This window comes from Centrocercus urophasianus, unplaced genomic scaffold (genome assembly GCF_019232065.1).
Source record: "Centrocercus urophasianus isolate 14NV4802_14NV808 unplaced genomic scaffold, USGS_Curo_1.0 seq_13, whole genome shotgun sequence".
Classification (NCBI taxonomy): Eukaryota; Metazoa; Chordata; class Aves; order Galliformes; family Phasianidae; genus Centrocercus; species Centrocercus urophasianus.
Window position 1 is genome coordinate 25678338 of NW_024884475.1, and position 12760 is coordinate 25691097.

At 36.1% G+C, this 12760-nt stretch overlaps 1 protein-coding gene across 1 annotated transcript; it reads left to right on the forward strand.

Moving 5' to 3' along the window:
- Positions 1 to 5013: 5013 nt before the first annotated feature.
- Positions 5014 to 12275, forward strand: TRMT9B (tRNA methyltransferase 9B (putative)). Its single transcript, XM_042812522.1, has 3 exons — positions 5014 to 5167; positions 8006 to 8179; positions 11089 to 12275. The coding sequence occupies exons 1-3, from the start codon at positions 5014 to 5016 to the stop codon at positions 12123 to 12125; spliced, it is 1365 nt and encodes a 454-aa protein (XP_042668456.1). The 3' UTR covers positions 12126 to 12275.
- The last annotated feature ends 485 nt before the right edge of the window (positions 12276 to 12760 follow it).

The window sequence follows — 12760 nt, forward strand, 5'->3', positions numbered from 1 at the left end:
TTGAAAGAACAGTCTCTCTGCTTTCAGTCTTCCATGAGAGCAAGATTCTATTTATCAGTAAAAAAAAAAAAAAAAAAAAAAAAAAAAAGTATGATTATAGTGATTTTATTTCAATTAATGAAGTTATTTTAAATTTCTAGCTTCACACTGAACATTTTGAGTAACAGTGATTCTAAACTTGTCTCAAATCTTTGTTTTTCACTTCAGTTTGCCAAATTTTACTGGAACAATGCTACTGAATCAGGAGTTCAGTTCAGTAAGGTTTTAAACACACTGCATGGCCTTCCTCTTGCTCTGATTTCACACTGTGCATTTTCATGGAATTGTTGCTGTTCATGCGTGGGTGAACTTAATTACCAGAGTTGTTAGCCTTAAGAAAACTGTCTTCTCCTGTAACGTTTTGCTTAACATGGGTTGCATCTCGTTTAACAATTCACAGTAGGATTCCTTTTATTCTGTTTCATTATCCTTTATTTACTTGTAAGCCTGTTTTATGTAATGATTCATATCTAAAATCACACTTGTATTTGTCGCCTTTATTAATGAAATAAAACACTGTAAATCAGAATGGACATTATTACTGTGCTTTATAGAATCAGTCTTAAGCGTGGGCAAAGCTCTGACAAAGAAAACTGGTCAGGTTTTGAGAAGAAGTGTTATGATGTTTTGCAGTTGCTTCTTACCATTGGCTGTGCATGTAGCTTTTCCACCGCTACATATTTTTGAATGAAAAGACTGGTAAGTTGTAAGCAACTTACTTGGTGGTTAACTGGAAGCACTGCTCACCATTATAGACAGTTCTCCCTGTCCTGTAGTTGGGGGGACAGAATCAGTAGGACTTTCTCACTCTTTATCCAGTTAGTATTGGCTATAGCTGCTCTTGTTATTGCTGGAGAGCAGAGTAGTGTGGGAAATAGATCTGCCCTTGTGGCTATATTGTTCTATATTTAAAGTTATTTAAATTATTACATCCATAGCTGCAGTTGCATGCGTAACCAAGATTTGTGTTGCTGTAGCAACATGAAGAGACAACTGTGCTGAATTTCACAGATCTTTGAAGTAGGAGGTCTCATAATCCAAAATGGGATTGAGAATTCCCATCAGTGTGTGAAGAGCTTAGATAAGAGAAGCCCTCATTAAGAGACGAAATATTTCATATCTGACACTCAGGCTGAATTGAGTAAGTTCCTGCTGTTCATCAAAGGGATAGAGAAAACAGGCAGCTACAAGAGAGAGAAGTAAGGGAAAGCCTGTGGATCAAATTAATCAAGAGCAATTGATTTGAAGTGAAATAGAAGGGATGCAGGATTTGATGTCTAGTATGAAAATAACAGGATGTTTCCTAGAGGCCACTGACAAGAAGTCTGTAGCACGTTCTGGATATTGTGACTGGCCTGGCCAAAGAGGCAGTCACAGGGAGAACTAAGCATGAGCCAGTTGAAGACTTCAAGTGTTGTGCATCAATTTTAAACAGTGGTGGTGAAATAACATGTGGGAAGGTAGACAGAGGATGACGTGAAAATCTTTGGCTTAAATGGAACTTGAAGTGAATGGCGGAGTTTTTGGACTGAACGCTACTGCCTGCATTTTAATGTTAGGGCACCCCTTGTGTTTGAGGGGCAACAGCTGTTTTGACCTTTTGAGGCAAAGGTATTTAATACAATTAGCCAAATCACTTCCAAATTCCCTCACCCCCCAAAAAAAGAAAAAAAAAAAAAAAAGGCTAGGAAAAGAAAATCCTGACTTTTTAAAATGTTGTAAACTGGGATTATTAATTTTCTCTGTTTTCATTTCAAGGTCATGTAGTTAAATGCTTCAGCAGTGATAGAATAAGTCCAAGCAACATGACTTTCCTTAAAGGCATACCCTTGAAAAGTCAATTGTTTAAACAGTTTCAAAATGTTAATGGGAAAGGAAGAAAGTAGATTCCCTTGGACTCAGAAAACTTTTAGAGAGATGTGTAGCTATAAAATATATACGGAATGTTAGTACAATTATTTCTACACCCTGTGAAGCTGTCATTTTTAGGTTTTTTTTTTTTAGCTTATTTTGCTTTTACTTGTTTTAATAAAGAAAAACAAACCAGCTCTGTAGGACAGTCAAAGAACCTGTTTAATTTCTGTCATTTTTATTCATATGCCACAGTTTCATGTGATGGACTGATGATCCATTTCCCCACAAGATCAACAAGGACTACACTGCAGCTTCCATCTATTATTTTCATTTCGTAGATCATGCACAACAAGGGCCTGTTGTAGTCTTGTGAGTGAACATAGATGAACCAGGAGGCACTGGCAGAGGAGAAAATCCTACTCTTCATCTGTTATGCAAACAGTTTGTTGGAGTCCCATGTTTCTAGAGCTGCCTCCCTATTTTGGGGACTTCCTGCAGTCACTAAGCAACTGGCTGCCAGTTCGTAGTGCCCTTCATGCTCTTGCACCTAGTCTCTGCAAGAGCTCTTTGGCAGCTGTATGAGCTACCACACAAGAAAATAAAGAATTGAGGGTGAGGAAAGCGTACACATTAATCGCCACCTTCTGCTCTTCTTTTCTCTGGCTAATTGGATAGCTTCCATGTAACCTGAGCAGAGCAGATGCTGAAACAGTGGGATTTCTGGAAATCTTACATTTTCATTACCTCCTATGCAAAACAGATGTTCCCATCATCCTGGAAGTCACAAGATAGGATTTGGATGAACTGAACATTTTCTGCGGTTTAGGTGCAGCAGAGACTTTGTCTGATATTTTTAAGGCAAAAGGGTTGCAATGATTGGTTTTGTTTACAAAGAAAAATTGAGGTACTGTCTCTGGCTTGCATAATTAGATAGTTCTAAGCTTTACGTCTTCACTGACATCAGGCTTGTGTAGTACTGATACAGCTGTAGGTCAAGTCTGTCTCCACAGGTTTCTTGCCTTCTGTAAACAGTGAAATGAAGAGGTTTGTTGCTAGGGCGTTTCCCTGCCGTGCTGCAAAATGAAGCCTGACAGAGTTAAGGGCTTTGACTGGAAAGTCAAACTGGCAAGTCTGATTTCATCATGTGACTTAATTGCCTGCAAAATATATGTAATCAGCAGGAATGGAAGTCTTAATAAAATGGTACATGAAATTATTTGCATTTTGGTAGAATGCTGTTATTCTAACATTATAGCCAAGTCGTTATCTTGATAGTGTTTATAAAATGTATCCAAAAATAATAACCTCTAAAATAGTGCTGTGGTACTCTCCCACATGTCCAGTATAGAAGAGTCAGTAGCAGCCTCAGTGAATGAGAAAGTTAAGGCAAAAATGTAATGGGCTTGTGATTCAGTAAAAAACAAAGCTGATTTTCAGCCTATATTTAGATTAAATAAAGACATTTCATGAAAAATGTAGTAGAATATTGCATCAATAGGGAACTTCTTAACATCTTCTGTGTCATGTCCAAGTTGGCTTTTGTGTTTAACAAATTAATTTGTGTTAACCAAATTAAGCTTCGGTTCAGGAAGCTATTTCTGTAGTTGTCATAAACTGAAATTTCTGTAGCAGTTGGAAATCACTATGAATTGTTGAAAATATTCTCCATCTCTCTTTTTTTTTTTTTTTTTTTTTTTTTTTTAAAGAACTGCAAAGATTGAGCAAACAACTTCAAGTAGAAAGACAAAAACACTTGTAAACACTGAACCACAATAGTAACCAAACATGAAACAGAAACTAGAACAAGAAACATACAAAATGACAAAAGAAGATAAATAATTGTTAGTCTTTGGAATTTCTACATATTTCTGGGCAACTGAGCAACAAAATAGAGTATGTTTCAAGGTAGAGAAGAAAGATAATTGCAAACATGAAACACGATCTGCTCTATTTAAGAGTCAAATAAGAAAAAAAAAAAAAGGGCTTTAGATTTTGAGGAGTAATTATTTGAAATTGCTGCAACTAACCCATTCTATTTGACAACATAGCTTGAAATAGAACTCTGAGAAAAATTCTGAGTTACTTCTGTCATGTGATATCATTTCAAGTCTGTATTTCCAATAGTATCTGCTTTTCTTGTTCAGTCTGTTATAGTTTTATGCTCCTCAGGGTAACACTGAAGTTTTGGCTACTGGGAATTTGCTAGTCTGTTACTGATTTTTTCTCACATGTATTTCTATATACATATATAAAAACAAACACATATATATTTAGCTAGTAAAACCTCAGCTAATGTATCATAAAAGAAAACTGTAGATCAGGCCAGAAAAATGAAAATAGGTGCTGTAAAGACATTGGCATAAATGTTTTGAAGAGAACTATTAAATAGGTATGATCTATAGGTACAGTCTGAATAGACCACTGGGACAATTTCGTCTGACATAGCAGAGCACATAAAACCAGCAAGATGGATAAACATTATTCTTATAAGTGTTCACATACACTTAATGTAAAGCACATAAATACTTTCTTTGTGGTCACTGGAATTAATTCCCATTTTAAAAATTAAGAAGATAGTGTTTGTACGATAGGCGTTTTGAATGAAATGAAAATGGTTAAGCAAAGGTAGAGAAATCCTGATTTTTTTTTTCCTGTGTAAGTCTCAGCCATTTCATCACTGAAGCCAAAGTCTATGGACCCTCTTTCAGGGTCCAGGCTATATTTGAAAAACACCATAATAAGAGTTTGCCTATCTACTTGCTGGAGAGTCTATTCTTAACTTCCTGGTTCTCTTCTCCTGCTGAATACATGCTCTGTTTTGGAAGCAGATAAGCCTTTACTGCACTGGTCAAATTACTGAAGAATGTGCATATTGTTGAATAGTACATGCGGCTATATAATGCTTCTGAGAGAAGATGATAAATTCAAAACTTTTCTTAAAGTTTCTGGAAAAAAAACAGATCCCTTGGTTAAAAAACATATTATAAATATGATGGCTATTAGATGTTTGCAATGATTTTATAAAAATAAGCTTACAAGTTCAGGAATTATACATGTCTATAAAATATAGTCTACAACAGTTCATGCGTCATTGCATATAATCTTCATTATGTTTTCAGGATGGAACATGAGGCTACCCAGCTAGAAAAGCAGCATGTGCATAGTGTGTATGAAAATACAGCTGCCTACTTTAATGATCTGCAGAGCAAAGCATGGCCTCGTGTGAGAAACTTTCTGTTGGAGCAAAAGCCTGGCAGTCTTGTTGCTGACATAGGTAAGCCATTCCCTGGGACAGCATGAAATATTGTTCATAAACTTTAGCAGTTTATACATTAATCACATATATTTGCTAGAGAAAAAAACTTTTAAATTTATTTAGAGATTGCTTTAAAAATTTTTTAAAACCATATTAGATGCCATATGCCATTTATTTTATTTCTTTGATGGTGTACCAGGCAGCAAGTAAGTACAGTTTTTACCTTATTTTGATGGACCTAAGCTTGAATCTACTGGTTTCCTCACTTAGTGGTCAGTCACTTCCCTTTTTTTATTACTATTATTATTTTTTAATTGTATCAATATAGCTCAATTATTTCGTGTTTCAGTTTCTTTCAGACTCTGTTTAAATACTGCTGGTCTGCAATTTGTTACTTTTCATTTGTTCCAAAACTCCTCCTATCATGGCTTCATATTTATATTTTGACATGTTCATTGTTAAAAAACAACAACAACTACAAAAAGTCATGAGAATCCCCCTATGCTCCTAAATATGGATATTGAAATCTCAGTTCTCTACTATGTCCTTGTCTCTCTTACTTGTTTAGTTTGTATCTTCATTCTCTGTTGCACTTACAGATATTGTAAGGTTTACCAGGTCCTCAAGTTTGCTTTGTGTTTGTGTTATAAATTCAGTCCTATACACCACATCACTGCAAACTAGTTGCTCCTTTGCATCATTGGATTTTTCTCATTTCTTAGACTGTAAAATGCATTTACACTGCACAGTGCAATAATTGTACAAAATAAATTCTATATCTGCCTGATCCTGTCAGAGAAAAATATCTTTGAAGATTTTGTCAACCATAATCAAAAGATCAGTTCTGTAACTTGAGTCAAGTTTTTGAGTCAAGCAGTACTCAAAAAAAAAAAAAAAAAAAAAAAAAAAAAAAAAAAAAAAGCTAGGCTTGTAACATTTTGGATATGTATGTTTGTATATTTTATACATCTGCACCATTTTCACTGATCATCTCAGGAAATATCCTATGGCATCCACCCATTTGACAGTTGGCTAAACATGGTATTTCTTAGCCAAAATTTTTTGTCATGTCAATAAAAGTCATTGAAATCTTTGCTGAAGTTCTTTGAGGCTTTATCAGCAAGTGTCACAACTGCAGCTGAAACCTTAAGATCACCCTATTACAGTTTCAGCTGAAATAATTTAAATGCAGGTGAAGCATCTGGTCAGAAGGCAAATGCTTACAGTTGCCAATAGAAGTATTCCCATCAAGGCACACAAGGTACCTCCTCTTAAGGGATTTAATAAGACCTATGGGAATCTGACAGCAGTGTTTATTTTTAGCACGCATTTTGAGAGGAGGGCTATACAGTAGCACGAGCATTTTCAAAATAAGGTGTTCAACTGATAATTTTTTTTTCTGTTTAGCACCACCTTTTATTAAAATATTTTTGTTTGCCATGAAGAATGATAACAGTAGCAGAATGAAATATCATTTTGTATAATTGCCTTATTATTGTTCATTCATCAGAATAAATGGCAACAGCGTGGATGTTGTTAACAGCTTCATGAAGGAATCCACCCTCCTGATGACTCATTTAAAAGTGAATCTCCTGCAAATGTAGATTTTGAGAGTACTGGCAGTGTTACCACTCTATGGCTTCATTCCAGAGCAGACCTTGTACTTCAGAAACTGTGATTAGAAAGCACTCCACCAAAAAACATGTATGTGACAACTGAATCTTCGAAATGAATACAAATTTGACTTAATGTGTTCCTTCTACAAAAATGCTTGATTTTGCTCTTTTTCGGGATGGAAGCATTGTGCTCTTCTCCAGCAGTTTCTGTGCTGTCTCTCCAGATAATGGTGCACATTAACATCAATGACAGCAGCAGTGCTGCAAGAAGCAGTGACGCTTCTAAAGATAGCTCCAGGCCTTTAAATTGAATTACCAGTACAGAAATAGGTCTCTTTGCCAAGCTACTACCCTGTTGCTTGGCTGTCAACTTCCAGAAATTATTTTTCACTACTGACCTGTAACTGCAGTGAATGTTTTCTAATCTAATTTCGAAAAATGCCTGTTATGCATATGGTAGTGGAGAACACTCTGAAAAATTTCAACTTAGTATAGCACAGTCTTTTAGTTGACACACTTGTATGTGGAAAATATTCTAGGACTGTTCATTACATTTACACGTATTACCAATACAACAGAACAAAGACAGAAAGAACATGCCCTCAGCTTGTCAAGAATTGTTAAGAATCAAGTATTGTCAAGACTTTATCTCAAGTTGACATGCTCCTCCCTGCCTTGTGCCAGTTATGCATGCCTTGTGCCATGGTTTCAGATTTCTTGCAAACAAATCCTTTCTTCTGTCATGCAGTCAGAGACCTTTCTGGCTGAGTCTGGGCTAATGAGTTCCTCCTTCTGCCTGGCTCCCTTTGAGTGAGACGTGCTGGAGAGGTACTGGGTGGGATTTAGCAGAGTCTGTGGAAGTATTTGGCAGAGGGATTTATTGTAGGTCACTGAAAAGACATTGCTCTGAGATACGCAGCAGTGGCTGCAGAGGTGGCTGTAGTCTCCAGGCATGCATTGCCTCATGTAGCGTAGTATAGCACAGGGCTATGTAATGAGTATTTTTATTTGTGATACTTGTACCGTTACATTCCTAATGACGTGAGCAAATAATTTCAAACAGTCCAAATGAATCTTGCAGGAGTTAGGCTAGTAGAAGCAAACACACATTTTCAGGAAATCTTAGAACAGAAGATAAAACAGAGAAGAAAACTCACCCCCAGCCTCACTCCCCATTATTTTCACTGTTTTGTGAGGAACAGACAGCTTCTAATCTACTAAAGAGTATTCTTTTCTTTAGGTTGTGGAACTGGAAAATATCTCAGTGTCAACAATCAGGTGTACAATCTTGGCTGTGATTACTGTGGACCATTGGTAGAAATCGCAAGGAAGAGAGGTGAAGAAGTTCTGGTTTGTGACAACCTTAACCTTCCCTTTAGGGACCAGTGCTTCAATGCAGTCATTTCCATTGGAGGTAAGACAGCATACAGTCATTCTGTCTCACTGCAAATACATATTTCTTTTGGTCATTTTCTTTCCGAGTGTCTTTACTTCAGTTAAATGTCTTTTCATAAAGTTCCCTAAGAATCACAGCATGTATCACTGAAATAAATGTAGTAAAAGTTAAACAAAGTTTGGTCCATTAGAAAGATGTGCTGTTGACCAGGGAAATATGTAAATCATTTTTTTTAATATTCAGTCTTGGTGACTCTGAAGAAAAGATTTCCTTCAATCATGCACTTTAAGCAAGTAAAAATTAATATAGAATCATAGAATGAATCATACAATGGCTTGGATTGGAAGAACTTTTATGATCATCTAGTTCCAACACCCCTGCTATAGGCAGGGACACCTCACTCTAGACCAGGTTGCTTGAAGCCCCAGTTTTCCTGCAGGTACCCTTGAGGTACTGGAAGGCAAAATATAAACATGGCTATTTGTAGTTTAAATACATTACATGATCAAGATACACTTTTGTTTCTTCCTTAAGATCCATTTTAACTGGCAAACACATTGAAATGGAAAAAAACTTGTAAGAAAGCAAGAACTTGAAACTTATATTAACTACTATGTATTAGGAATACAGATTTCTCTTTAAATAGACACAAAATTAAAATTCAGAACTATTCAAACACCTGTTGTCTGAACATCTTATCTCCTCTGACTGCTATTTTTGGAAATGTTGCTTGTGAGAAACAAATCCTGGAAAAGGGTGGATGAAGAGGAATAGTCAGAGTACCCAGTTACAGTCTAGGTTTTTCAGTTCAGTGCTAGCTTGAACTTCCTTCAGGCTGTTTTGCAGCATGAGCAAAAATATAAAATGGGAAAATTATTATTGGTAGTAATCAACAGTACTTGGTCTATTACTGAAAAGTATTTTTAAATATATAGTATGTGTAAGCATGACATTTTAAAGGGAAGAAACGTTGACCAATATATGACTGATATGTATATTTATTTGGTTTTGTATTAACTATTCAGTACCGTTGTCAGGTCTATCCAAATATCAGGTCTTGTGGCATAATTTCAAGCTATCAGATCAGCTGACTTTGTAGGGTAGCCTATCTATTTAATATTTATACCAGTAAAAGGCCTGACAATATTAAAAGTTCATGTGGTATTTTTGTACTTTCAGCAGTAATGGATTTTAATCCCTCCTGAACAGAGACATGATATGTCTGTGTTCACCTAATTATAAAGAGTTTTTTTATCCCATTCCAGATAATGGCAAATATTTGTGTGCAGAATCAAATACTCTACTTCGCTTTGCTGGAATTCTCTTTATAGGATTTCTATTTCTGCAGAAGTACCAGAATGATTATGTAATTCTAACCACAAAGAATATTTAATCTGTTGAATGAATTGCTTAGATAGAGCTTGCTGATTAGCCCTTTATTGTGGTGAACTAAGCTCACATGCTTATGCTGTCAGTTTGATGCCATTTTACATGAGGTTCAGTGGTGATGTATAACTTAACCTCCATTACGAGAGAAAATATCAGTTTCTTTCTCCCCATCTTATTTAATTGTGTTCTTTTTTTTTTTTTTCCAGTTAGGAGGAGCTGGAAAAAAACATTGACCATATGGAAAACTCTTCTCAGAGTTTTCTGTCAGATGCTTCTGAGGGCCTAGTTAATATCAACTGCCAAGAAAGTTTTCTTTGGCCTATGGTAAAAAAAGTTCATTTTTCCCCTTGGTAACGTAATCATCGTTTAGAATTAAATCAGGGCTATCTGGACACAGTTTTCATAACTGCAACATTGAAATAATCTTTCTACAAGAATTGGCTATGTCAAGCAGCACACAATCTAATTTTTCTGAAGATATGAAGATGACTTAAGCTGAGAACATACATATTTTGATACATGGGTAGAACATACATATTTTGATACATGGGTAGATTGAATGGTTGTGTGAAGTAGCTGCTTACAGGCCTATCTGAACTGAACTGTGGAATCAGTCCATATGTCATTGATTTGAATCACATATCGCAATCTGATGATATAAAGAAAAACCTCACCAACACGACTGATCTCAGTCCAAGTTAATGTTTTTGGGCGTTTATAGAGCTGACTTAGCTATTCTCTGGCTCACCTTCAGGTGAGCCGGAATCTATAAACAACGCAGAAATCTTGAAACACAGTTCATTTCATGTTATAGTGAAATTTGGAAATTATCCTGGAAAGAAAATTCAACCATAGTGATCAGAAGTTTTATTTTGACTTTGATTTTTTTTTTTTTTTTTTCAATACCTTTCTCAGGAATGAAAATGGAGACTGAGACACTTCTCATCTTTCTTCCTCCAAAATAAACATTCAAAAAGGAAATACTTTGTTACAGAATTAATGCACTGGAAAATATTTCTGTTTAATTTTTCTGACTAGCTCTCTTGAAAGCACACTGACGTGAAAAACTTTTTCTTTTCACCAATATTACTTTCTGCTGTATTTGTTTCATGATAGAAAGAATTTGTGTTTCCTATTAAGATAAATCTCAAGTGTGTCCCAAACCCTGAAGCTGAACTTAATATTACTTAGCTGAACCAATGGCCAGGTATTTTAGTGAAAGCTAGTCATACTGTTTTCTTTTATGGGTGATGCAGAGAAACAGAAACTCTGTCTTATGTGCCTGACTTATCTCAAAACTCTATTTTGTGTTCGGATGAATGTCCTCCTTTGTGATTTGCCTATTTTTATCCATTGAATGTGAACATAAAAGAGGTAAACTTGTGCTGCAGTACCAATAAATTCTGCAGCATTGCTGACTTGCATGAGTGATGATTGTGATATGGCAACAAAAATGATTTAACACATAGAACAAGTTGAAAAAGAAAATGTTCTGCCCTTACTCATATTCAATACATAATGTCTTTCCTTTTTCATAGTGATCCATCATTTCTCAACTAAACAAAGAAGAATCAAAGCAATAAAGGAAATGGCGAGAGTACTGATGCCTGGGGGCCAGATGATGGTTTATGTTTGGGCTATGGAACAAAAGAATCGCCACTTTGAGAAACAAGATGTATTTGTTCCCTGGAACAAGGCCTTGTGCTCACGGCATTTTTCAGAATCGAATCAATCTGGAGATAAGGGAGAGTTTGTGCATGCAGTAAAAAGCCAAGATATATACCCTGCAGAGGTATTGAGCTCTGATTACAGCTACCAAACCAATCTACAACCAGAAACTGATTCAAAACATCCCCACAGTACGGACCATTGCTTATCCAGAGCCTGCTGCATGAAAATTTCTGAAGAGGAAAATAGATTTTACAGTGCTCTTGGAAGATCTTTCCGCTCATGGTTTTTCTCCAGATCCCTTGATGAATCAGCCCTCAGAAAACAAACTGAAAAGTTGAAGCCTCTGAAGAATGAAGGAGAATGGACAAACAGTACCGTGCCTATTCAGCAGTCACGACACTGCAGTTTGGATTTAGGTCATCATAGGGCACTGCTAAAAGAACAATGTGTAGATGATGATGATGTGTTTGTAGAAAGCTCACCTGTCAAAAAACTGCCATGGTCACAAGCCATACACGCACTGAAGGATTTGAGTTTAAATGGAGGACACCAAAGTGCAGCTCGGAGCAAAGATGAAGAAGCTACATTTATAAATGGCCCAGTGGAAGAAAAGGACCACAGCTGCAGCTGTAATAAAGATGATGCTGTTAAGTCTAATGCCAGCAAGTTTTTCAAAAGAACTTCAACAACTGACTCCACTGACTCTGCTTTGGATTCAGCAGTGTCTGTTGGGGACCAAAGTGATGACACACTGGATACAAAAGCCTTCATGCGCTATTATCATGTTTTTCGGGAAGGGGAGCTTTGCTCTCTGATAGAAGAGAATGTGCCTGAGCTTCTGATACTTTCTTCTTGCTATGACCATGGAAACTGGTGCATTATTGCAGAGAAAAGAGGACAATAGCTGTAAACAGGACAAAACAATGTAGTGACTGAGGATTTTAAGCTGCTCCTTGTGTTCCTGTGACTGTACAGTGTGACGTGGAATTTCAATCCCTTGTAGTCATGTGCCATTCATTCCCGAGTTTATTACGTATGTAAATATTTAATGCAAAGCCTGTATATAGGAATGTAAGTGGCAAACAATATTTATGTTTTGTTAAACTTTTATGGAGTTAAAAATGAAGAGTTTTATATTGCTTTTAGCAAACAATTGTGTTTTTAAATATACTTTTCTATTGAAAAATAAAACTTTTTTATAAGACAAGGAAAGGATCAGGACATCTTTTATGAGAAATATAATCTCAGTAGTACATTCAGGTTTTGTTCTTGAAAATGCTGAAAGTAGATTATTCCCTGTTCTTGAAATCATATGAATAGAGACAGACACATTTTGAAAAACACTTGAGTATATGCTGCTTGAGTGCATGCTGCAGAACTGGGAGCAAGCATGGTCCTATTGCTACATAGTTTGGAGTAGAGTTGTTAGTGGGCAATACTATGTACAGAACAAGCTCGGCAGCTTCTGTCATTTGTGACTGATATTTCAGAATAAATGGCAGAATGAATTTTGAACAGCAGTTTGGATTTTTGTCTTGA

Excerpts from the sequence above, each read along its gene's own strand:
- TRMT9B (XM_042812522.1), top strand. The coding sequence starts at position 5,014 with ATGGAACATGAGGCTACCCAGCTAGAAAAGCAGCATGTGCATAGTGTG. Across the intron at positions 5,168-8,005 it reads CAGTCTTGTTGCTGACATAG|GTTGTGGAACTGGAAAATAT; the intron begins GTAAGCCATTCC and ends TCTTTTCTTTAG. Across the intron at positions 8,180-11,088 it reads TGCAGTCATTTCCATTGGAG|TGATCCATCATTTCTCAACT; the intron begins GTAAGACAGCAT and ends CCTTTTTCATAG.